General features: G+C 47.8%; 1 protein-coding gene across 1 annotated transcript in view; it reads left to right on the plus strand.

The window, feature by feature from the left end:
• LOC129508874 (Fc receptor-like protein 5) overlaps positions 1 to 22,903 on the plus strand; it is a 74,237-nt gene extending 51,334 nt beyond the window's left edge. Inside the window, exons 7-13 of the mRNA XM_055324106.1 lie at positions 12,037 to 12,315; positions 14,959 to 15,237; positions 18,077 to 18,355; positions 19,479 to 19,503; positions 20,473 to 20,555; positions 20,761 to 20,829; positions 22,701 to 22,903. Of these exons, the coding sequence (XP_055180081.1) occupies positions 12,037 to 12,315; positions 14,959 to 15,237; positions 18,077 to 18,355; positions 19,479 to 19,503; positions 20,473 to 20,555; positions 20,761 to 20,829; positions 22,701 to 22,897 (1,211 nt within the window). The 3' untranslated portion in view covers positions 22,898 to 22,903. The remainder of the gene's footprint in view (positions 1 to 12,036; positions 12,316 to 14,958; positions 15,238 to 18,076; positions 18,356 to 19,478; positions 19,504 to 20,472; positions 20,556 to 20,760; positions 20,830 to 22,700) is intronic.
• Positions 22,904 to 26,462: the final 3,559 nt, after the last annotated feature.

Raw genomic sequence — 26,462 nt, forward strand, 5'->3', positions numbered from 1 at the left:
TCCTTGGGGATTCTCCAAAGCCTGGTTCTTAGGTCTGACCCACAGACAACTGCAGTGGGAACCATACGGGTCTCCATCTTAGATGCTGTCTCTTTCTTCCTCAGAAGCTGTACCCAAAGCAGTGATTTCCCTCCATCCTCCATGGACGGTGTTCTTCAAAGGAGAGGCAGTGACTCTGACTTGCCATGTATCTCACATCTACACAGCAAAGAACAGAGAATTGTACCAGTGGTACCTTGGGACAGAAATACTACGTGAAATCCCAGGAAACACCCTCAAGGTCCAGGATTCTGGAGAGTACAAATGCCAGACCCAGAACTCGCTTCTAAGTGACGGTGTGACATTGATTTTTTCTACAGGTGAGAAAAAAGTGAAAGAAATAAAAATTTTAGAAACCATACAATTATGCAGGATCTGTCTTATAGTTACTGAATTAAAATCTATACAGATAGGACCCAGGTAAAAGGAAATTTTTTAAATTTTGTATTTAAATTAAATTTAGTTAGCATATATAATATTATTGGTTTCAGTAGAATTTAGTGATTGATCAATGCATATAACACCCGGTGCTCATTATATCAAATGCCCTCCTTAATGCCCATCACCCAGTTACCTTGTCTCCCACCTACCACTCCTCCAACAGCCCTTAGCTTGTTTCCTACAGTTAACAATCTCTTATGGTTTACCTCCTTCTATGTTTTTATCTTATTTTATTTTTTCATCCCTTACCCTATGTTCATTTGTCTTGTTTCTTAACTTCCACATAGGAGTGAAATCATATGGTATTTGTCTTTCCCTGGCTGACTTATTTCACTTAGCATAATACCCTCTAGTTCCATACATGTCATGGCAAATGGCAAGATTTCATTCTTTTACATGGCTGGGTAATATTCCATTGAGTATATACACCATATCTTCTGTCAATGGATATCTGGGCTCTTTCCATAGTTTGGCTGTTGTGGGCATTGCTACTATAAACATTGGTGTGTATGTGATTCAGGCAAAAGAGAAAATTTGAGAAGTAATTTATTTGAATGGTTTCTGAATCTATATATAGTTTTAAGCTTATAAAATTTTCTTGGAATAATAAGCAACATGAGGATTTTTCATATAGATAGACTGAGGTACAGCTGACCCATGAACAACATGGATGTGAACTACACAGATCCACTTACATGCGTTTTTTTATAGGACAGATCTATAAATGTATTTTCCCTTCCTTATGATTTTCTTAGTAATAATTCCTTCTGGTGTACTTTGAAGAATATAGAGTATGGACACCTTACTGGCTCAGTGGTTGAGCATCTGCCCTCAGCTCAGGTCGTGATCCTGGGGTCCTGTGATGGAGTTCCACATTGGGGTCCCTACAGGGAGACTGCTTCTCCCTCTGCCTATGTGTCTCTCATAAATAAATAAGATCTTTTTTTTAAAGAATATAGTCTATAATACAGAAAACATACAAAATATGTGTTAATTGACCATTCATGTTATCAGTAAGGCTTCTAGTACAGCTGGCTATTAGTAGTTAGGTTTTGGGGCAGTCAAAAGTTATACTCTGACTTTCTGCTGCATTGTGCAAAGATCAACTGTATACAGAAAGCAAGAGAGAAGGAAGAAAGATTTTTATTTTTTCCTGTGTCCTAAAGCCACCTGTTTTGAATGTGAAGCAGTTATACTGCTGTTTGATTTCATGAACAAGGAAGCAATATAGTAACAAAGAACAAATAAGATACTTACCCTCTTTGAACTGGTCATACCCCTCTTTTAAGAATTTACCTACTGAAATCATAGATATGCTCCCCCCAAATTGAATAAATGTGAATAGTCAAGAAACAGAAAAGTATTAAGTAAACTACATCACATCACATTGAGAGAAAACTCAGAGGCCATTAGAAGCCAGGTTCAGTGACAATATCAATGGCAAAGAAAAGTGTTCATAGCACAGTAAGTGAAAGAGCAAGTTGTCAAATATGTAAATACTATTCTAATTTCATAAAGAGAACTGAGTACACACAGACACTCATGGATGTACACATGGAAAAGAGTATGCCCAACGGAGAAGAAGTTTTTACTTACATTTCTGCTTTTCAAGTTTTCTCAGGGCATATGTGTTCATTTTTAAATCAGAAAAAAAAGGAATTATAATTATTTTATGCATTTCCCCCCATCTCCAATCCTACAAAATCTGTTTGAAATATTAATGACGAGAAGGGAGAATCAGTGGAGGGGACCAAGTGACTGGCTTTGTGTTTCTTGCAGCTAAACTGATCCTGCAGGCTCCCCCTTCCGTGTTTGAAGGTGACTCTGTGACTCTGAAATGTCAAGCAAATGTAGACCTAGCCCTGAAGAACAAGATCCTGTACAAGAATGGCAAGATGCTAAAGATCCTTGATGAAAGCTCCAGCTTCCATATTCAACAAGCAGGTCTGAAGGACAATGGAGAATATCACTGTGCTGGATCCGAGGTCAATTGTTCTTTTTCTTCAAACAGAATAAAAATCCAAGTCCAAGGTAAATACCACATTACTTGTGAGAAGGGTTCATGGAAGGAAGGTCCCTGAGGTGGTAGAGGGTGAGAAGTGGGGGCTGGGACACCACCAAACCTCAGACCTCATGCCTGCAAGAATCAGAGAAAGCCCAAGAGTGCTTCAAGCTGAAGAATGTTGGGATCCTAAGTGGCACTCCATCTTTGCCTGCTCTGCTCATGGCTGTGGCAGACGAGCTGTGTCTCTCTCTGAAGCAGTTCCAGGCCTCACTTCTCTGGGGAATGTTGTGATCCTTCTCTCTAGAGCTGTTTCCACATCCTGTGCTGAGGTCCAGACCCTCCTGGACCACCTCTGGGAACCAACTGACCCTGATCTGTGAGACCCAGCTCCCACCTCAGAAGTCAGATGTCCAGCTCCAGTTCCGCTTCTTCAGAGATGGCCAGATTGTGGAGGCGGGCTCAAAGAACTTTCTGAAAATCCAGAACCCCTCCAGTGGGATGAGCAAAGGCCCATCATATTACTGGTGTGAGGCGCACACAGTGACTTCCAATGTCTGCAAAAAGAGCCAGAAATCCCAGATACAAGTGGAAGGTGGGTGCCTGTGGGGGCTGAGATTTACTAGGAAGAGTAGGGCAGAGTCACATGGCAACCTTGATTTTCCTGTCAATCAAAAAAAGCCCCACCACTCCTGGTTCCAGTCCTCTTCCTGCTACCCAACCCATCCCTCCCCTTACCTGCTGCCTGCCTCTTCCCCAAGTCACCTGCTCATCTGCTCCGTTGCCTCACCCTAAACACCACAGGCTGCATGGCTTGAGAAACAGAACTGTGTTCTCTGACAGTTCTGGGGGCAACAAGTCCAAGACCAAGTGCCAGTAGACTGGTGTCTAAAGGGAGCTCATTCTGTCCTGCAGTTTGCCATCTTCTCGCTGGGTCCTTACCTGGTCTTGTTCCTCTCTCACTTCCTCCTCTCTGAAGATTCCAGCCTTATCTGATTAGGGCCCCACCCTAGGGCCTCCTTCAGCCTGAATTATCACCTCAAAGGCCTCATCACCAAATACAGCCACACTAGGAGTTAGGGCTTCAACACATGCATTTTCAAGGGATAGCGTTCAGCTGATAACACAACCTGATGTCTCCACGGGCTCCCAGATCTTTGAACATATGTCTGTCAATCTTGTGGGTCTCATGCTTTGTCCAGCTCAGGACCATGACACCCCTCATTGTGTCTGCAGGATCTCTCCCTCCCTCCCTCTCTTTTCTTTCTTTCCCTTTCCCTCTCTCTCTGCCTGTCTCCTTCTGTCTTCCCCAGGGATAAGGAAGTATCTATTTCCCAGATATCAGTTAGTTGTTGACAATACCCAACATGTCCCCCCTGGTGGGATACAGAGATGGGTAGTAAAATCATGGTTACTCCAAAAATGTGGCCAGGGTGAGGAGAATCACAGAGACCACCTCTCTGTCACCAGTGCACTCAAAGCCACTGGGGCCGTCATGGCTGTGAGAGGTCACAGCTTCTACAGAGGTGTCCCTGCACTCAGGGCCAAGCACACCCCCAAGAAGACATGGGATTCAGTGCAGGGACCAGGACTCAAGAGACACGTCCAGGTCCTGGCTGGCTCTGGAAACAGCCTGCTGAGTGGCCACAGACAGGCCTCTGAGCTTCTTCCAGACTCGGTTAGCTCATCTGGAAACAGAGGGGCTCGGGCTGGTCTCAGTGAGAGCATAGGGATGGAGGAGGGGGTCCTGGAAGAGTGTGTTTGAATCTGAAAAGAAGGATGAAGGGTGGATCCCTGAGGCCAGCCCCAGCAAGCAGAGAAGCAGAGAACAGGGACAGAGAGGGAGACCCTGGGGCTTGGGCAGGTGGAGGGACAGCACTGCCAGGGTCAGAGGCAGGAGGAAGGAACAGGTAAGGGCACAACCTGGCGGCACCAAAATAAAGGACTTCCTCCCCAAGAGCATCATTTACACTGGGAAATGGAAATGGGGTTGCCTCACAAGGAGGGCAGGGGGAGTAGGGGCAGAGGGTGACAGGAAAGGGAAGAGCCAGTATCCAGGTCAGGGTGGAGACTGGCCATGGATGGAAATGCACAGGGGCACCTGCTGACCAACCTTTCTCTCCCACAGTCCCCGTGTCTCGTCCTGTCCTCACCCTCAGCCCTCCTAGGGCCCAGGCTCTTGAGGGGCATAGGGTGACACTTCACTGTGAAGCCCGGAGGGGTTCACCCCCCATCCTGTACCAGTTTTATCACGGAGATGTCCTCCTGAGGAGCAGCTCAGCCCATACTGCAGGAGGAGCGTCCTTCAGCATCACTCTGACTGCAGAGAGCTCTGGGAAGTACTCCTGCACTGCCAACAATGGCTTCGGCCCCCAGCGCAGTGACACCAGGAGCCTCTCTGTCACAGGTAAACCCTGGAATCATGCCAGTCACTCCTCTCTGACTATTTTGTCCCTGTTTTACAGATGAGAAAACCAAGGCCTCATGGGGTAAGTGGCGAGGCAATAGGTACACCAGGGGACTCCACTCTCGTTTTTTGCATTTTGCATTGTGGCTGAGCTTCTGCTTTTGCATTCAGTGCTTTGTGGCTGAGCTCAGGGGAGGTGACTCAGTTCTCACCTCTCACACTGAGCCCTTCAGAAGTATCTATGTCTCTTCCACTCCCTACCCCCCACCCACCTGGTGTGCCTGGCAGCTCCCTTTCTGTAGAACCAACTACCTGTGAGCTTCAGCCCTCCCCCAGCCCTGGCTCACCGGACCCCTAGATAGCTCAGCATACTCTCCAGCATTTGTCTGATGAATGTATTCCCTCAAAATATTTTCTCATAAGTTCAGTCCCCAAGGCAATTTTTCTTAACTCAGTGCACAGAAGCATTTCCTCCTCTCCCACTAACACGTGTACTCACATAGCTATAAGGACAGTCACAAGGATAAGTAGCAGGCAAGCCCTCAATTTCTTGGGAGTTCCCAAGCACTTCAAATGCTAATAGGATGAGGGAAGGAGGAATGGCTTTCTGGAGTTCCCATGATCCTTCGTCTTAATCCATTAAAATAAGTTTCATTTTACCGTATTATGTTTTTAAAGTTTTTCTTGAAGTATGACATACATTCAGAAAAGTATACAAGCCAGGGTTGGACAACTCATGGTGACTCATGTAACCACAAAAATGGTGTCATGTTTGGAGTCATGTTGCTTCTATTTGCACTTGGATCTTCACTTATTAGAGAGTGAAAGTCCAGCAGTTCGTTGGTTTGTTTGTTTTTAAGAGAAGCAGAAGTATGACTGAAAAATCTTGAGTTGGGTTCATTAGACCATTCCACAACTCAAGGAAACGGAGACTTCAGGTGTCCCCAGAGCGAAAGGGTTTGTTGTATGGACATCCAGGGAGTGAGAAAAACAAGAAGGATGACGCTTGCAGACCCATGAAAGAAGTGAGAGATGTCTCAGAATAGAATTTCTCAAACGCAGATTATATTGAAAGGTGATGGGCTAGAAGCTCTCATCGCTCTACTCACAGGCCACCAGCTATTTTCCTTCTGTCCCTGCTCATCATCCCTGCTGCTTCCAAGCATCCTCCACTCCATTCCCTGTCTGTCACGACTTTTCTTGACTCAGAGCTTCTGCAACACCAGCAGCGACTGCTCAACTTTTGAGTGTGACCCCTTGGTCTATATTCCACCTTCTGCCCCGTCTGCCAATGCTGAGTGGCTCACTGCCAAAGCAGTGACTAACGAGTCAAACTGGATGGGCATCTTGGCCTCCAAGCCACCACCTAGGCCACGGCTAGTGCACTGCCCACTTCTAGCCCAACAAATATGGAGATGACATGCACATAATGAAGCATATTTCAGAAAATGCTTGTTTTAGGGAACTATATGCACAGTACAGATCTGAGGTTTCCTAGAAAGCTCCAGCGTACCTGAAAAACACTTGGGCCATCGGATCTAACTATGAGTCAGAAAATCTGAGTTCTAACTCTGGCTATGAAAACAACTAGTTCGTAATTTGGATAAAACATTCAAACTCTCTTTGTCTTACTGTTTTCACATTATATTGGAAGTTAGATAAGGCATCCAACCCCAGAGTTCTGTGATTTGAGTTGGAACAGAAACCCAAAGGCCAGGAATTCATGAAGCTCTGGAAGAAGTGAAGTGAGGAAGAATGAGTGTGAGAGGCACCAGTCAACGCCCCAGAGAAGACAGCCAGGGAAAACTGCATGCTGCCAAACTGGGTTCGTTTACCTGGCCCAGCAAGCAAGAGTGCCACCCTGACAGAGCTTCATCTTGGCTCACGGGGAAGCTGGGGGAGGCACCTAGAGGGCTGGGGGATTGGCTGGTAGTCAGAACGTGAGTACAGCTGGAGGCAGTGGCTGGTGAGGGTGCAAATTGGTGATGTGCCAGTCTTAGGGACACATGAATCTGGGTACAGATGGTCTTATCTTTAAGCATATGGATCTGAAGGATCTCTGGATCATTGATAACCCTTGCTTTAGATCATGAAAATCAAGAATGACCAAAAGAAAGACATTCCCCCAATGTTAATTGTGGAGTAAAGAGATTATTCAAGAAGTTTAAGTGCTTTGAGATCCCAACTCCAAAGCCAGCCTGATCTATCTAGGAACACCCCCAGCCCTAAAGCATCCTCCATCCCATTATCAAATTTCATTTTCTTCTCAAATTTATCAATACTGAAACCTCTTTATCTCCTGTTTCTTGCCTGCCTCCCTCCATACCACAATATAAGGATCAGGAGAGTGGAGCCAGATCACTTTGGGTTTCCATGACATCTCCATGCCTGTTTAGTGTCTGGCACAGTGTAGGCCCTCCATCAGCATTTACAATTCAATGAACAAAAAGTCTTTGAACTAAGATAAGGAAGAGAACATTGATCTATACTTCTGCTTATATAAGTAAGCAGAAATTAGTAAGCTCTAGATTAGCAAACAAGTTGTCAGGGAGCTGAGTAAGAAGCTTCACTGGGAGCCAGGCAGATATTCTGACAAAGCAATCTACTTTTTGAGGGAATATACCCCAAAGAAAAGGCAAAAAGATTTCATGGGAATGTGCTCTGATCTATCACTAGCCTGGATCACTGAAACACACACACACACACACACACACACACACACATGCCCACGCCCAGACACACACAGCATTTTCAGGCAAATACAAGACAGTAAATATAACTTTATCCATTAAAGGATGAGTTATAAGCAAAAAGAAGCACAATATGGGAGACTTTGTATTTATGCATTTAAAATTCATACAAGGGAAAGAAAGAACACCTAATACATAATATTTTTAAAAAGAAGAATTGCTATAGGAAACAAACAAAACAAACCCTACTAATTCTTCTAAATATTCTCAAAACAATTAAAGAAAATATGGACTCTAATGGGAAAAAACTACAAAAAGGAAATAACAGGTTAAAGAAGAGACAATAAGACAACACAAGAGATTTTAAAAATTGTCTAGCAGAGCTCAGAAGAAAAACCAAAAAACCCTACAAAGCTATTTTAGAAATGAAATCAAAATTTGAAACAGTAAGGTTAGAATGTATACTTCTGAAACTGTTAATCAAATGAAGAATTGGTTTGAGAAAATGATATGGAATGTGAAGTAGAAAGAGATACCCAGAAATGAAGGCAACAAGAAAAAGATGTAAAATATGGAGATCAGACCATGAAGAGGCCTGTGGCATGTCTTAGGAAACCAAATTGAGGAGAAAAAACTTTCTTTCTGAAGTGAAGAAAACCTGAATATATAGATGAAAGGATTACCCTAATGAGGCTACTGAATGTTGAGGTTAAACATCTGTGTCTGTGCGCATGTGTGTGTGAGTGTGTGCATGTGAACACGGCAATCAATCAATAGTTAATAAATACATAAATACAGTCATCTCAGAAAGAAAAAAATATTGGACTGGTCTTAGACTTTCCACAGGAATCATTGTTAATAGAGAGGAGTCACATCCAGATTTGTACTTTCAAGTGAGGAAAGAGAACTGAGAACAAATCCAAAAGTCATGCTCAGACATGCAGGGACTCGGAGAACTTAGTATCCATTAAACCTGCTTGGAAAATTACTTAATAAAATCCAGTGAGCCAAAACAGGAATCAATAAAAATAACTCAAAATGAGTTCACTTAATATAAAAAGTATACACTGAATTCTCTCAACCAGTGGTGCTGGCTGCTGTGAGACTCACTTAGGAACTCTGAAAGCAAGCTCCTTACTAAGCCTCTCTCCTGACCAATTGAATTTAGAATCTCTAAGATGTGAACTCAGAATCAAAATTTTTTTTTTCAGAATCAATATTTTTAAAACACATCCTTAGGTGAAAATATTGTACAAATAGGGCTGAAAACCACTGGTTTGGATATGAACAAAGGCTAATCAGCTGTGAGAGTTATGGTTACAGAAAGTGTCAAAAGTGTAAAAAATATATGTAACAAAGAAAAGTCAGTTGGTCTGAGGGAGAAGAAGAAATAAAAGAACAATTCTCTCATGATTATTATTCTTATTTCATAGTGGAGAACAAAAAGAATGACCAGATACGTTTTGAAAAATTGACAATTAATTGTAAAAAAAAATTAAAATTCTCATTTTGTCAATAATGGGTGAATCCTTTCCAGGCAGTAACTTCTCATTAATGGATTGTGGTTCACCAGCAGCTCCTGAAAAATCCACTGGTAGACCACAGGGTCTCCCAGATATGATGGGCGAATTGCTCAGATGAAGTAACTATAGAATTTTGGATTAAGAGCAGAGAAGAGATAATAAGTAAGCCTCTGCACTTCTACAACTATCTTGTATTCCCTTAGTGCAAGTGCAAATGGGTCCAAAGTTGTTGAAGAACAATCTAGCATGACATATGGTTCCTTAAAATGTTCATATTCCTCATCCCAGAAATTCCACTTCTAAGACTTGATCCTAAGAAGTACGTACAAAATGTGCCATGATGGATATGCCACTGGATGTGGCATTATTTGGAGCAAGAGAAAAAGGACATTCCCAGTCACTGGCAATAATGAATCCATACACTGGAATGCTTTGCACTTGTTAAAAAATCGTGCAGTAATCACCCCCAAATTATCAAACCGTGATTTAAAAGAGTTGCATTTTGTTGTGTATAAATTACAGATCAATGAAGTAGGTCTCTAAAGTGTATGAGATGGACCATTAAGAATGATTTAGAAAGATGCTCATGATGTGTAGCTGAAGAAAAGAACCAAGCAGTAGAGCAGGAGGTGTACTGTGATCCCCTGCATGTGTGTGCATGTATGTTTTTACATGTTTGTGTGTTGTGGGAATGGATGTTCTTATACATAGAAAAGATCTAGAATGTGTCACAAATACTCTACAGAGGTAATCTCTGAAAATGAAAATAAAGGAAATGTGAAAGATACTGATGTCAAATAACTCATTTTACTTCCCTCAGTCCCAGCATCCCGTCCCATCCTCACCCTCAGGGTGCCCGGGACTCGGGCCGTGGTGGGGGACGTGATGGAACTTCACTGTGAGGCCCACAGGGGCTCTCCCCCGATCCTGTACCGGTTTTATCACGACGATGTGTTCCTGGGGAGCAGGTGGCCCCCCTCTGGAAGAGGAACATCCTTCAACCTCCCTCTGACCCCAGAACATTCCGGAAGCTATGCCTGCGAGGCTGACAATGGCCAGGGTGCCCAGCGCAGTGACACTGCCTCACTCAGGGTCACAGGTGAGTGGAGGGCTCCAACTGCACCCCACCTGGGGATCCACCTTCCCCAGTAGCTGAGATCGGAGGTCACGCAGGGCTGTTAGCATGGTGACATCACAGCAGGCCTGCTCCTGACAGCCTCCATCTGGCACCAACTCCTCTTGCAGACAAGCTCCATGTTGTACTCCAGAGCTCTGTCCTGCAAGCTCTGTCCTCCTCTGTCCTCAATCTCCTTGCTCTGCATGGTCCTGAGGGTGTCATCTGTAAATGATTCCTAAACTTCTGGACACCTCTCACCTGAGCACACCTGCAGATGCCACACCTTCACTCAAATGCCGCCAAAGCCCATAAGCCCAAGCATCTCTAAAAGCAATCTCATGGCATCCCCCCAGACTCCTCCAAGTGTCGCTACTTCTGTAAGAGACAGTCCTTCATCGAGACACACAAGGTGAAACCCAGGAGCCTCCCTTGACCTTTCTCTCCCTTGTTCTTCAGAGCCAGTTGGTTATTAGGTCCTGTTGGTTTTACTTGCTAAATATTTCATGGATCTTTTCTCTTGATCTGCACTGCCACTCTCCTTGTGAAACCTATGAGCATCTCCATTACGGCCCGCCTCTCCACTGCACTTCTGTCCCAGTTCAATCCGTTTTGCATGCTGGGATCAGCATGCAGTCTTTTTAGAAGAGAAATTGGATAATCTCGTGCCCCTGTACAGATGCACTTACAGAACTCCATGGCTGTGTGAGGGAGGGCAAAGCCCTCCCCACAGCTCTTCCCCCCCCCCCCCACAGCTATTAAAGCCGGGCCTCACTCTCCTATTCACACCACTTGTCAGACCCACCTGTCAGTGCTGCTGCCACTTTTTCTCAGTAATTTCAGGACTCCAGCCTTCTTCCTGATTCAGGGCCTTTGCACATGCTGCCTGCCTGCCTGGCATGCTCTTCATCTCCATCTCTCTCTCTCTCTCTCTCTCTCTCTCTCTCTCTTTTAAAGATTTTATGTATTTATTCATGAAAGACAGAGAGAGAGGCAGACATAGGCAGAGGAAGAAGCAGGTTCCTTGCAGGGAGCCCGATGTGGGACTCGATTCCAGACCCCAGGATCATGTCCTGAGCCAAAGGCAGATGCTTAACCACTGAGCCACCCAGGCGTCCCTTCATCTCCATCTCTTCCTGGTTGGTTTCAAATGTCTCTGTGAAGAAGCATTTATTGATCAGCCTTTAATGGATCAGGTCCCAGTACTGCATTTCACAGTACCCTGGTCTCTACTTTATACCAGTTGTCACTGTGTCCTTCTACATCCAGGATTATTGTAATTATGGCCTGTCCTCTCCTCTGGACTGAGGCCTCTGGACAGTGGGGACTGGGTCTTTCTAGCTCACAGTATACCTCCCGGGACTTATTCATTGCATCATTATCTTTGATAAGTGAATGAAAATGCAAAAGAGCAAATAAGTTGATCAGTACTCATTCTCTTGTGGTCTTCATTCCTGATGTAGCCCAGGCTCACAGTGACACCCTGGCTGCATGAATAACCAGTCTCTCTCGTTCCTAGTTTCCATTGCACTGATTTCTCCTTCTCCCCGATTGTCTTTTGAGAAATCAAAAGACAGTTTAATCCTTGCTTTCAGATTCCCCACACACACGTGAGACTGCACACCCACGCACTGAGAAGGACACAGCACCACACCAATGTCATAGTTTCTTCAGATTAGAAGACATTACAGCTGGGTTCAGAGTAATGTCAGAAGGACACCAAAAACTGAGGAAAACAGATTCTGATTTGAAAAGTCTTTGCTATGGTGTAACATATTTAAACAGTGGGAACTGATGGTTAACTATTTTTCCTCCCTTAGTCCCAGCATCCCGCCCCGTCCTCACCCTCAGGGTGCCCGGGACTCAGGCCGTGGTGGGGGACGTGATGGAGCTTCACTGTGAGGCCTACAAGGGCTCTCCCCCGATCCTGTACCGGTTTTATCATGACGATGTGTTCCTGGGGAGCAGCTCTGCCGCCTCTGGAGGAAGAGCGTCCTTCAACCTCTCTTTGACCCCAGAACATTCCGGAAGCTATGCCTGTGAGGCTGACAATGGCCTGGGTGCCCAACGCAGCGACACCGCCTCACTCAGGGTCACAGGTGAGTGGAAGGCTCCAACTGCGGCCCACCTGGAGACCCACCTTCCCCAGTAGCCGAGATCAGAGGTCCCTCAGGGCCCTTAGCACGGTGACATCACAGCAGGCCTGCTCCCAGCAGCCTCCATCTGGCAGCCCTGGATCTGCATTTCCAGGAACTTGCACCTTCCCTTTGCCTGCTATGCATTCCCTGGAAGCAACACTGTAGCCACTCTGACCAAAGGGTCCCTAACATAGAAGTCAAGGCTCTCAGTACACAAACTACATGATCAACCGACAACGATCAGCAAGGAAAGAAATGATCCGAGCAGCCCTTGTCACCTCAGAAGAATTTCGGTGGGCGTTCCTCTGTCTGATAACCCGTAAGAAGGCCAGCTCACTCTCTCACTGGCCCTTCGGTTTCTCTCTGGCTTCTCCTGGCCCATCGGAGCAGCCCAGCCTCCCACCAGGAGCTCTGGCTAGATTTCCTGCCGCCCTTCTCCTCACTTTTCACCTGTCCCTGTTGTGTTCAGCTCCAGCAGGGTCTCCCAGCTGACCCTGTCACGGGCTGACCTCCCCCTCATGCCCCTCTCAGTGCAGCCTTGGCGCCTCGCCCACCGTCTCCTCTCCACTCTGCATCCTGCTATCAGTCCACGACTGTACGGTCCACAAAGCTGATCCCCTCAACACTGTGGCTTGTCATCAACCACATCAGCCACCACTGCCATGTACGCCCGCTGCTCCGATAACCTGACCATAGCCCGCTGTCCTACTTGCTCCTTCAATTCTTCCCATCCCCCTGTTCTCAGACCCCAGCAGAGCCCCAGCTCACCAATACCTCTGCTCTCTCCCAGATACTCGGTGACACCCCCAGCTGCATGAATAACCAGTCTCTCTCGTTCCTAGTTTCCATTGCACTGATTTCTCCTTCTCCCCGATTGTCTTTTGAGAAATCAAAAGACAGTTTAATCCTTGCTTTCAGATTCCCCACACACTTGAGACTGCACACCCACGCATTGAAAAGGACACATAGCACCACACCAATGTCATTGCTTCTTCAGATTAGAAGACATTACAGCTGGGTTCAGAGTAATGTCAGAAGGACACCAAAAACTAAGGAAAACAGATTCTGGTTTGAAAAGTCTTTGCTATGGTGTAACATATTTAAACAGTGGGAACTGATGGTTAACTATTTTTCCTCCCTTAGTCCCAGCATCCCGCCCCGTCCTCACCCTCAGGGTGCCCGGGACTCAGGCCGTGGTGGGGGACGTGATGGAGCTTCACTGTGAGGCCTACAAGGGCTCTCCCCCGATCCTGTACCGGTTTTATCATGACGATGTGTTCCTGGGGAGCAGCTCTGCCGCCTCTGGAGGAAGAGCGTCCTTCAACCTCTCTTTGACCCCAGAACATTCCGGAAGCTATGCCTGTGAGGCTGACAATGGCCTGGGTGCCCAACGCAGCGACACCGCCTCACTCAGGGTCACAGGTGAGTGGAAGGCTCCAACTGCGGCCCACCTGGAGACCCACCTTCCCCAGTAGCCGAGATCAGAGGTCCCTCAGGGCCCTTAGCACGGTGACATCACAGCAGGCCTGCTCCCAGCAGCCTCCATCTGGCAGCCCTGGATCTGCATTTCCAGGAACTTGCACCTTCCCTTTGCCTGCTATGCATTCCCTGGAAGCAACACTGTAGCCACTCTGACCAAAGGGTCCCTAACATAGAAGTCAAGGCTCTCAGTACACAAACTACATGATCAACCGACAACGATCAGCAAGGAAAGAAATGATCCGAGCAGCCCTTGTCACCTCAGAAGAATTTCGGTGGGCGTTCCTCTGTCTGATAACCCGTAAGAAGGCCAGCTCACTCTCTCACTGGCCCTTCGGTTTCTCTCTGGCTTCTCCTGGCCCATCGGAGCAGCCCAGCCTCCCACCAGGAGCTCTGGCTAGATTTCCTGCCGCCCTTCTCCTCACTTTTCACCTGTCCCTGTTGTGTTCAGCTCCAGCAGGGTCTCCCAGCTGACCCTGTCACGGGCTGACCTCCCCCTCATGCCCCTCTCAGTGCAGCCTTGGCGCCTCGCCCACCGTCTCCTCTCCACTCTGCATCCTGCTATCAGTCCACGACTGTACGGTCCACAAGGCTGATCCCCTCAACACTGTGGCTTGTCATCAACCACATCAGCCACCACTGCCATGTACGCCCGCTGCTCCGATAACCTGACCATAGCCCGCTGTCCTACTTGCTCCTTCAATTCTTCCCATCCCCCTGTTCTCAGACCCCAGCAGAGCCCCAGCTCACCAATACCTCTGCTCTCTCCCAGATACTCGGTGACACCCCCAGCTGCATGAATAACCAGTCTCTCTCGTTCCTAGTTTCCATTGCACTGATTTCTCCTTCTCCCCGATTGTCTTTTGAGAAATCAAAAGACAGTTTAATCCTTGCTTTCAGATTCCCCACACACTTGAGACTGCACACCCACGCATTGAAAAGGACACATAGCACCACACCAATGTCATTGCTTCTTCAGATTAGAAGACATTACAGCTGGGTTCAGAGTAATGTCAGAAGGACACCAAAAACTAAGGAAAACAGATTCTGGTTTGAAAAGTCTTTGCTATGGTGTAACATATTTAAACAGTGGGAACTGATGGTTAACTATTTTTCCTCCCTTAGTCCCAGCATCCCGCCCCGTCCTCACCCTCAGGGTGCCCGGGACTCAGGCCGTGGTAGGGGACGTGATGGAGCTTCACTGTGAGGCCCACAGGGGCTCTCCCCCGATCCTGTACCGGTTTTATTACGACGATGTGTTCCTGGGAAGCAGCTCAGCCCCCTCTGGAGGTAGAGCATCCTTCAACCTCTCTTTGACCCCAGAACATTCCGGAAGCTATGCCTGTGAGGCTGACAATGGCCTGGGGGCCCAGCGCAGTGAGGTGGTACCACTCAATGTCACAGGTGAGTTGGTCCTGCCCACAAGCAGCACAACCAAACATTGCAGGCCTTCTCTCCCCAACAGGCAAAGTGGAGCTTCAGCATCCCCACTGCTAGTTTGATAGTCCAGCTCCAAGGACTTCCTGCCAGCAGAAACCCCATCTGCAAATCAGGGACCCTTCCTGTGGTTACAGCTGCAGGAACCTGGACTTCCTGGCAGGACCGCCTTCCTGAATGGGATTAAAACTCCTCACTAAAAATGCAAAGCCCTTTTACAACATAGACTATATTCTGATCTGTAATTATGATTAAAAAGGGAAAGTGATGGATTTTGAGTAGAAGTTTTTCTGTTCCAAAAAAAGATTTGGCCATTCCTTGTCTGAGTTTTTCTGTCTTTGAGCCCTGCAAGCCTCTAATACTGTGCTTCTTTTATTACCAGGAATATAAATATTCCTCAAACTTCCATATTAAAAACTCTATATTAACATTAGCTCTGTGCATAGTATTTTAGGAGACACAACCAATCCAAGCCCATTTACAAAGTGATTCTTAAAGCCATTGGGACACAGGAGAACAGCACAGAGAGGCGAGAGCAGGGTGGCATGGATGACATCAGCCACCTCTCCATCAAATTCCTTCATTCTCTATGCTGCCCTCTGACCTTTTGCCATTAAGTATTACATCCAAGGAAAGCTGCTCTTCTTGTGAGCTCTGAACCTGTTGTAGTAGCCCATACTGGCTGGCCCAACTACCAAATTCCTGTCTAGGGAGCACTGGGGTATAGGAAAAGTATGCTAAGGGCAATTGAGATGAATTTTCTGGTCATCACCATTACCATCACCATCACCATCACCATCAGCACCACCACCACCATCATTACCACCATCACCACCATCACCATTATCATCATCACCACCAGATCATCATCATCACCACAACCATTATCATCATCATCAGTATCGTCACCATCACCGTCAACACCATTATCACCACCACCATCATCATCACCACCATCATCATCTCCACCACCACCACCATCTCCACCACCACCATCATCACCATCACCATCATCATCACACCACCATCAACATCTCCACCACCATCATCACTACCACCATCATCATCACCACCACGGTCATCACCATCATCACACACCAGCATCACCATTATCATTGTCACTGAGCCCTTGCATGTGTTAAGTCATGTGCTTAGTACTTGGCATGTAATATCTCATTTCATCTTTAAGGTAAACCAATGAAAGTACTTTTAGCCAAAATTTGCAGGAGAGGAAGGTGAGGCTCAGAGGTGGAAAGTAGCCAGTTTACACACATCTGGCAATGGGAGCTACCATGGGTACCATGTTGAGGCATAGGCCTACCCAGTTCTCCATCTACATCTACATTGTCACATTCTTTCATCCTTTGTGGCCATGTTTTAACGCAGATTTTGAGTTTTTAGTAATTCATTACTCTGAAGGAATACATAAATCTTCATAACAAGAAAAATGAATGGTACAAAAAGGACACTATGAAAGGTGAAGGCCTCATTCTACCTGCAGCCACATACTTTCATGTCTACATACTTCCAAGATACAACCACTGTTAATAGTTTCATGGAGAAGAGAAAAGAAAGGAGAGAATTTCATGGACATTTTTCCCTCTTTTAAAGATTTTATTTAAGTTTAATTTAGTTAAAATATATAGTATTAATTTCAGGGGTATAATTTAGTGGTTCATCAGTTGCATTCAACACCCAGTGTTCATCACCTCAAGGCCCCTCTTTAATGCCCATCACCCAGTTACCACCATCCCTTGCTGCCTGAGCAATTTGTTTTTTAGAGTTGATTCTCTTATGGTTTGTCTCCTTCTCTGTTTTAATCTTATTTTTTCATCCCTTCCCCTATGTTCATCTGTTTTTTTTTCTTAAATTCCACATATAAGTGAGATCGTATGGTATTTGTCTTCCTCTGACAGACTTATTTGACTTAGCATAATTCCCTCTAGAAGTCCTAGCCTCAGCAGTCAGACAAGAAGAAGAAATAAAAGGCATACAAATCAGCAAGGAAGTCAAACTCTCACTCTTTGCAGACAACATAATACTCAATGTAGAAAACCCAAAAGACTCCACACAAAATTTGCTAGAAATCATGGGTATTTTTCCAGAAACATTCAAATATATTATAAACATAAGGGTATAATTTTTCCCAGAGGTAGAATCAGGTTATACATAATCATACAACTTGCATTTTCACTTAAAAGAATCGTCTTGGATATCTTCTTTTTCATTAGTTAATTAAATAGGTTGCCTGTAGTTTTTAGCTATTGTAAAAATTCTAGCACAGAAATCCTTGCACAAATGCCTTTGCATAGCTCATGTCAGTATCTCCAAAGGAAGCAGTCTTAGAGGTAGAATTGTGGGGTCAAGTTTGATGTGCATTTTAAATTTGGCAGTTATTGCCATACAAGAAAGGGTCTCAGATCTGCCTTCCTTCCCAGAGATCATTGACTGTCCACGAGTCCATGAGTATTATCTGTTTTTTTAAGGTTTACCCATCTGATGGGTGTTTTTATGTATTTATATTCTATTTCTATTTCTATGTATTTCATTAGTAAATAGATACTAATTAATAATCTCTTTATCTACTTATTGGCTACTTGAAGTTTATGGTGATTCATACCCTTTCCACACTTTTCTGTTGGGTATTTTTCCTTTTGCATTTGTAGATTAGGTCTTTAGCTTTGTCATATGAGTTTCAATCTATTTTCCAAGACTGAGACCTGACCTCTGCCATTTGTTTATAATTTCTGCTCCTTTACGAATATGTTAGAAGTAGGACCTTCTATTAACTTTTTATCTCCCTTAGTTCCTGCATCACGCCCCATCCTCACCCTCAGGGCTCCTGGGGCCCAGGCCTTCCCTGGGGATGTGATGGAGCTTCACTGTGAGGCCCACAGGGGCTCTCCCCCGATCCTGTACCGGTTTTATCATGACAATGTCATCTTGGGGAGTAGCTCAGTCCCCTCTGGAGGAGGAGCATCCTTCAACCTCTCTCTGACCGCGGAACATACTGGAAACTACTCCTGTGAGGCTGATAATGGCCTGGGGGCCCAGTGCAGCGAGGCGGTGACACTCTCCATCTCAGGTAAGTTTCCTGTGCCCAGGCCACAGATGTGGACAAATATCTCCTCCAAGGGTATTCTGATGATCCCAGTGACATTTGACCAGGGCCATGCACCTTATGGATGGGGGCACAAAGCTGAGAGTTCTCTACCTGGTTCTCTTCTCAAGTGTTTCTGAAGTGATGGTACTTGAGTGGGAGCAGGGGACCAAGGAGGATCCCTGACTCTGGAGCTCACTGGTGGGCACCGTCCATCCCGACCCTGTGGCCTTGCCTCAGCTGCACACATGTCTCCCAGAGATAAGAGCCTCTTCCTGGGCTGCCTCAGGAGTCCTGGTCCCCCGAATTCCTCCTCTCTCTAGGCCCCAGCATCAGCTTCAGGGGCAAAGTAGTTCAAGACCATGAGCCTCTCCCTGTGGCTCATGCATGGGGTCTCCTCTCCAGGGCTGACAGGGAGCAGACTCGGCCCTGTTGCCACAGGCGTTGCTGGGGGGCTGCTCGGCATGGGGGGCCTCGCAGTTGTGGCACTGCTGTTGTATTGCCGGCTTCCCAGGAAAGCAGGTGGGTAACCTCTGCTTCAGTCCCTGCCCTCCCTGCCCTAGCCCTCAGGCTCACACTGCCTCTGTAAGCTCCCCTGAGCTCTCAACAGCCCCTCCTCCTGCCACAGTTCCTGGTCCCCACCTTTCCTGCCCAGTCCCCCAGAATTCGTCTTTACAGAGTTCTCAAAACAGCCCGAGTGCAGGGAAGATGCCTCAATGAGACAGTTTATCCAACATCATAAACCTCAGGGTGTCTCCCTCTCTGCCCTTACGAGGCCCCCAAGGAAAGGGGAGGAAGACAAGAGAGACTGAGAAATAGAAGTGGGAACAGAAACCCAGTGTGACGACTTCCTGATGTGCAGTATTTCCCCAGCTGATCAGGTCTGTTCTCCCCCTGCAGCTTCGGAGCATCGCTCTTCCTGGTATAGCTATGCCCCAGTGGAAGCGGGGGTCAGGAGATTTGCCTCCTCTGCCGCCTCCCTTGGGCATAGCAGAGCAGGGTCCGCTCAATGTCTGCGACCCCTGGCGGGTCCGGGTGAGCCTCCCAGCAGGTCTGCCCCTCTTAAGGCCTCCTTCTCCTGCTCCAGTGACCTCTGCTTTCTTTGCAGGAGGAAGGACCTCTGACCCCTCCAGGTAAGACCCGGGCTGTGTGTTCTGTGTGGTTCATGAGATGAACCACGGGGGATAAAAGTGAACCAGGTCTGGTCACTGCTGGGGACACAGATAGGTTGTGCCAACTTCGTGTTGCTGTCTCCTTTGGTGTATGTCAAGGCAATTGCCAGGACCTTCTCTCTGCCACCTTAGCTACATAGACCTTTTTGCATGGAGTGTAAAGTGCTTTTTATTTATTAACTTATAACTTATTTATTAACTTAACTTATATCCTTTACCACCATCACCTTGGTTGTCTGAGTGACGGCTATAAGACTGAATCCATCCATGTCCTAAACTAGTCTCAGCTCAGCCAGGCTACAAAGCTCTGGAATGACCAACCTAATACCTGCTGTGGGGACAACCGAACAGATGGAGTCACATGACTCACCACCCAAAGAGACCGCTCTGCCAACCAGAGATGGTACCTGGGAACAAGGGACTGCCATCGTGGATCCCAGAGGTTAACCTTGGGAGCCTCAGCACAGCTTGCAAACTGTCTCTGGACAAGCCTGTGGCGGCAGAATCCAAAACATGCAGAGTTCCTCTGAGCCTCATAGTGACTAATTTCTCTGAGATCCTCTGAGATCCTGATCTCTCTAGGACTTCCAGTCCTGACTCTTGCCCTGTGTAGTCACATGGTCTTGAGCAAGTCACTTTGCCTTTTGGGAATCACCACCTTGTCCATCTATAAAAGAGGGATAATAGTAGAATCACCTCCATATTACTGTAAGCAGTAGCACTGTGCCTGGTTGTGTCAGGTGCCCATGAAGCCCAGAAACATACATAATTTGTAATGTGATAGTTCATAACAGCACACTATCTGGTATGTGCTCATCTCTGTGTCCAGACTTAGTAGCCATCCTGTGCTTTAAACACCTGCCAACAGGGAGTGATAGGTACAGCTCTTTGTCAGGGCTACTGGGAGACATGGCTGTTTTTTTCTCATAGGAACCCTTCAAACTCGGACCCCCAAGACCCCACCTACTACAATGTACCTGGCTGGATAGAGCTGCAACCAGTATACAGCAATGGTGAGGACCAGGGACCCCTCCCATTTGGGCAGGGACCTCAGGGTTGGTCCGGGCAGGGGTGAGGCAGGAGATGACCACGGGGCTGTGCAGAGGCTGGGAGCACACGTGTCCCTGCAGAGAATAAGCTCTAGCTGGGGGAGGAGGAAGCCACTCAGACAAGAGGCAAGGACCTTATAGTTCTCTCAAACTGCAACTTCTTCCCAAGTAAATCCTAAAGGAGGAGACGTGGTGTACTCAGAAGTCCGGAGGATTCAGGAGGGGAACAAACAAGCAGGTAAGACCTGTGGACCATTGGCTTTGAAGGTGCCTAACTGTGCAAGGTTGGCCTCCATCCCTTCTGCAGATCTGGGCCGACCAGACACAGAGCTGCCCGTGTGCAGGGGTTGCTGGTTTTCTTCGCTTGCACCTCTCTACGCTGCTGGGGTCCTCAGCCCCACCGAGCAGGGGTGCATCTTCCATTCCCCACTGATGGCCTCAGGAGAGTCTGAGGCCCCTGTCAGGGCTTCCACATTCCCAGCTGTCACAGGACACAGGGCTACCATTCCTGTCCTATTGCTGCCATGACAAATGTCAATTACACATTGTCTTGCCATGCTGGGGGTCAGAGGTCGGACACAGGTCTCCCTGGGCTAATGTCGTGGAGGTATTGCCCTGGCTGCGCTCCTTTCTCTCTCAGGGGAGAAAGTACATCTTTGCCCTTGCCAGCTTCTCAAGGACACCCCTCCCCACAGTTCATGGCCCCTTCCTCCATCTTCAAAGCTGGCAGTGCCACAGCTCTCTGATCATTCGTCCAGCGATGGGTCTTCCTCTGAGCACAGCTGGGAAAAGTTCTCTGATTTAAAGCTCTTAAAATCTCACCTGCATAATCCAGGGTAATCTCCAATTTCAAGGTCCTTAATCTTAATCATGCCTGCAAAGTCTTGTTTTTCAAGGTCACAGGGACAGGGTCACAGGGTCAAGGTCACTTGTTTTTCACAGATCCCAGGGATTGGGACATGAACATCTTGGGGGACATGCCTCTGCTTCCCACTCTAACCCATAGGGTTGAGGAGGCAGACATGGGAATGCTATCCCAGCAGCTTTGAGAGTGGCTTGGTGCTGGGGGTCTGATTGTGCCAATCGTCCCAGGTGGGTGCTCGGCCACGAACAGCCCCAGCCCAGCTCCCTCCTGCACAAGGGAAACCTGCCTTTGGGGCAGACTCTCTCTCACCTGCGCTCTGTAGAGTGCTGTGTGATTTTAGCCATTCTGCTTCTCTGTCTGGTGTTCTGAGCCTCTTGCATAAAGTCGAATGAACTGTGTTCGTGCCTATTCTTGGTTCAGTGGCTCACCTGCGACACACATGAACACTCTCACACTTACAACCTCCTTTGAGTGAGTATTGTTATTATCCCAATTTTACAAATGAGGAAACTAAGGCAGAGAAACTTAAGTGACCAGCCTGAAGTCACAAAGCCATGAATCACTGACCATTCCAGGAAGCCGAGATGGTTACTCCAAGCCAAAAGGAGAGAGCCCTCCTGAAGGATGTCACATTCCGTTCCAGATTTAGGACAGTATTAACATCTAGCATCACATCCACATGTGTTGTTGTGCCAAGTACAGTTCCAAGTGCTATAAGTAAATATACTATGTGTACTTATATATTTAGCACTTGTTTATTTTATTTATAGTAGTCAAGACTGTACCTGGTAACTATGTAGGTGTGACAGACGCCAGAAAATACATACACACACATGCACACACACAAACGCTTATAAATTTACAATAACCCTAGAGGTGGATGATGTTATTATGCCCACTATACAGATGACACCATTGGGGCAAAAGAAGTGGCAGTGACCTGCCTGAGGCCACAGAGGGGCATGGCCGGGCTGTCCACAGTACATGCTGGGAGTTTGTGCTCAAAGTAATAGCAAGAGAAGAGGTGGATTCCTGGTCTTGGGGAGTCTGGGGAGCTTGGACTGATGCTGTGGAGGGGTTGGGCCCTGTTGGAGGTCCAGGTCTCAGGATAGGGCCCTGGCGGTACAGGGAAGGTGCCGTTTGGTGGAGAGAGGATCTGAGACCGGAGAGGAACAGTGAGGATATGGGGCCAGGCAAGAGCGTTGGCCGCCTTTGCCAGCTGAGTGCTGCTCTTCTTCCCACAGTGGCCTCAGACTCCGCATTAAGACTCCTCTGGACCTACCTGCCCTCTCACGGCCCGATCGCCAGCCCCCAGCCTTACAGCGCCCAGGGCTCCTCTGTCATCTACTCCCAGGTGAAAGTGCAATCCTTCCTGACCTCCACGGCTGAGTCCGCACACACCCCCTGCACCCCAAGCAATCCTGGGGGCCAGAGACATTGAAGTGGGACGATCTGAATGGCTCCAGGCCTCCTCCTATGAGATAGAGCACAGGCCCTGCAGGACGCCGCTGTTTCCCAAGTGACAGCTTGGAGCTCGTGGGTTTGTTGTCCAGGGATGTGTTTCTCCCACCCAGGGCCATCTTGTCCCCTGGTTTCTCCACAGGCTTCAGTCACCGTCCATGTTCTGTCCCACTTCCACATACACCCCAACCTCTCCCCATGGGACCTGCTCCTGGACCTTGCCATGGACATCTGCCCCCTGTGGACACCTGCCCCGTCTACAGACACCAGTCCTTCCCACAGACATCTGAGCTGCCATCACATCTGCCCCCCCCCATAGATACCTACCCCTCTGTGAACACGTGTCCCCATATGGACACCTGCTCCCCCGCAGACACCTGTCCCCCATGGACACCTGTCCCCTCATGACACCTGCCCTCCCCACAGACATTTGCCCCCCTGCCAACACCAGTGCCCCCACAGCTGCTTCCTCAATGGTTGTCATCCTGGCAGGGCTACCACAGCACTCTGCCAATTGGGACAGCATGGGGCCCAGGGGACAAGCGCAGATGGACCACAGACCTCCTCATCATGGGGCTGCATTTCGTGCCCCATCTGCCTCAGACGCTAAGGCAGTCCCTGACACCAGGCTAGCTTCTCCCTTGCTGATGGGCCAACACCCCGTCCTGTGTGCCCTCCAATGCAGGCACAGGGTCTCCCTCCCACCTGTCACCATGAGGAGACACACATCCCAAATGTGGGCAGTTCTGACACAGACACTTCTGAATGTCATAAGCCAGAGACAAGCAGTGAGAGCCAGGGGATAGAGGAGGCCTGATGACCTAGTAGGAACTGTGATCAGATTTGGATCAAGAAGAAGCCACAGGAGAAATTTTGGAGACAGTTAGGGAAAAGGGAATATGAACTATATATTATTGATACTATTGAATCGATAATCTGATACTACTTTTAGAATATTTTTGAAAATATTTGAAATACTTTGAAGTGACTCAGTAAAAACTTTTAAATATGTGTGTGTGTTAGTGTGTGTTTTGGTGTGTAATTGGGGGGGGGTTGTGTGTGTGTTAGTGTGTGTGTCTTTGCAGGGAAAAATCACAAATGTGGCAAAACCCCACATCTGGTGAATGCAGAGAAGGGCACTCAGCATTTTCTGTATTATTCTCTCCTTCAACTTTTCCCAGATTTCATTTTTTTAATACAATATTGAGTGCAAGAGCACAGAGCACCTCAGATCCTGGTGTTGAGTTGACAGGTGCCATGGGTGCTGGCAGGGCGTCACGCAGTCCTGTGGTCCCTCCCACCACCACTGGCTCAGGGTCTGAGGAGCCCAGGCCAAGAGGAGAGCCAGACAAGACCTGGAGGACCACGGCTGGGGTTTGCAGCTGAAAATATCTCCTTTCCTTTCCTTGGGGGCTTCATCTTGGCCCCATTGTTCTTCCCCGAGGATTTCCCAGGGTGTCCACAGCATCGGAGCGTCTGCGGCACACTGGAGTTGGCATGCTAGCGGTGCCTTGGGTTCATGCTGCCAACCCTAAAAGACTGCCTGTGAGCCCGGATGATGTAATCTGGGGAGGGTAACGGGGTGCACAGGGGCTCTCGGCTTGGGTGCCACGTCACCTGGAGTGGCCTCTGACACGATCACCCTTCTGATCACTGCCCGGGAGTGCTCCAGGGGGCTGCGCAGAGGGCGAATACTGGTCTGGGGGAGCACCCTGCAGTGTGGGATCAGCAGGGATGTTCTTTCCGCTGACCACACCCCTGGCCAGCGGCAGGCTTAGTGGCTGAGGGCATGTGGGCCCCACACAAGGTTACAGGAACATTAGAGTTTTCAATAAACACTCCCTGACTCTTCCCTAGTTGAGGTGATGGCCATCGATGCACCATCTTCACCGGGGAAGATTTGCTATGGGGATTTGATCTCCCTCTCTTCCCCTCTCCCTGGTCCCATGCAGGCCTGTAATCAGACATGTGTGTCTTCTCTGAAGACGGAAGCTTTCCCTGGGGTGGGCCGTAGCAAGTTCCAGCCTGGACAACTCCCAGCTGGTTGGCCCACCTGGCTTTCACACCTCTACCCTATTAATTGTGCACTAGGGTTTTCCAGAGAAATAGAACCAAGGGGAGACAAGTAAAGACATGCATGGAGAGAGTGACAGAAGAGAAGCTGATTTATTCCAAAGAATTGGCTCGTGTGATAATGGGGACTGAAAAGCCCCAAGATTTGCATTTGGCAAACTAAGGACCGAGAAGAGCCAATGTAGTTTCAGCCCAAATGCCAGCAGGTTCGAGCCTCAGGAAGAGCCAACATTTCAGTCTGAGTCCAAGGCAGGAAGGAGACAGATGTCCCAGCTTGAAGCTGGTCAGGCAGGACAAATTCTTTCTTACTTGGAGGAGGATCAGCCTTTTCTGTTCTATTGAAGCCTTCAACTGATTGTATGAGGCCCACCCACACTGGGGAGAGCAATCTGCTTCACTCCATCCAATTCCAATGTTAATCTCTTTCCCTATCCCGATTCTCTGGGATCACTCCTGGAACCACCCTCACAGACACACCCAGAACAATGTCCACATGTCTGGGCACCCCGTGGCCCAGTAAAACAGACACATAAAACCCACCATCACAGTCATAAAGGTGGTCTCCTGGCTCCATTAAATTTTGGGGATTTTCCCTGTTCTGTTCAGAACTCTGACAGGGAAGAGGGGTGTTATTCTGGGGCTCCCCTCCAACAGGAGAGGTACCTGTCTGGCCTCCCTCATGTTTGTGGTTAAGAGCATGTCAACCGTTCCAAGGTCACACACACTTGCTTTCTTTCTCCATTATGCCTTTGGTCCCTTAACGGTCCATCTTTCTCTTTGGCAGAGGGCTGACCTGCACCATGTCTCCTGATTTAACTCCTATTTCAACCAGCCAGCCTTGGTGTCGTCCCTGCTCCTCTCCCCTCTGGCTAACACTGCCCACTCAACAGAGATCTGACTCCTGACAGCAGCTACTATGTACTGAAGAAGTGATGAGTGTCAGGTGTCATGGGAGGCATTCTACATAAATCATTCCATTCTCCCAGTAAGCTTGTGCACTGTGTGTCCATGAGTGTCCTTCTTACAGATGAGGAAACTGAGGCCGAGAGAGATGACATCATTTAGCCAAGGCCATACATCAGGGAGTGGAAGCTACAAGTGCCCAGCACCAGAGGCCATGCTCTGGGCTACCTGACCAAGTGTCCCTGGTGGGCGTCACGGGTCACTAGTCCTGTGTGGACAGAGGCGTTAGTAGTGAAGCACAAGACACCTGCAGTGGGAAGGCCTGGCTCCTGATGGGCTTCTACTATTCCCCATCTGGCCTCTCCAAGCTCTGGTCGGTGTGGCTGTAGGACAGGGTAGTAACAGCTGCTTGACTGAATCACATGTCAAGATCGTGTTTGTGTAAACACTGGGCAGGTGTTCTCAGAAGCAGGTAGTGAGATGCCCATGTTCTCTACGACGCTTGTGTAGGCTTCTGTTTGTCTTTCTTGTCCCAATCCCATCACTACAGTGAAGCAGCTGCGGATTGC

This window comes from Nyctereutes procyonoides, unplaced genomic scaffold (genome assembly GCF_905146905.1).
Source record: "Nyctereutes procyonoides isolate TBG_1078 unplaced genomic scaffold, NYPRO_anot_genome, whole genome shotgun sequence".
NCBI lineage: Eukaryota > Metazoa > Chordata > Mammalia > Carnivora > Canidae > Nyctereutes > Nyctereutes procyonoides.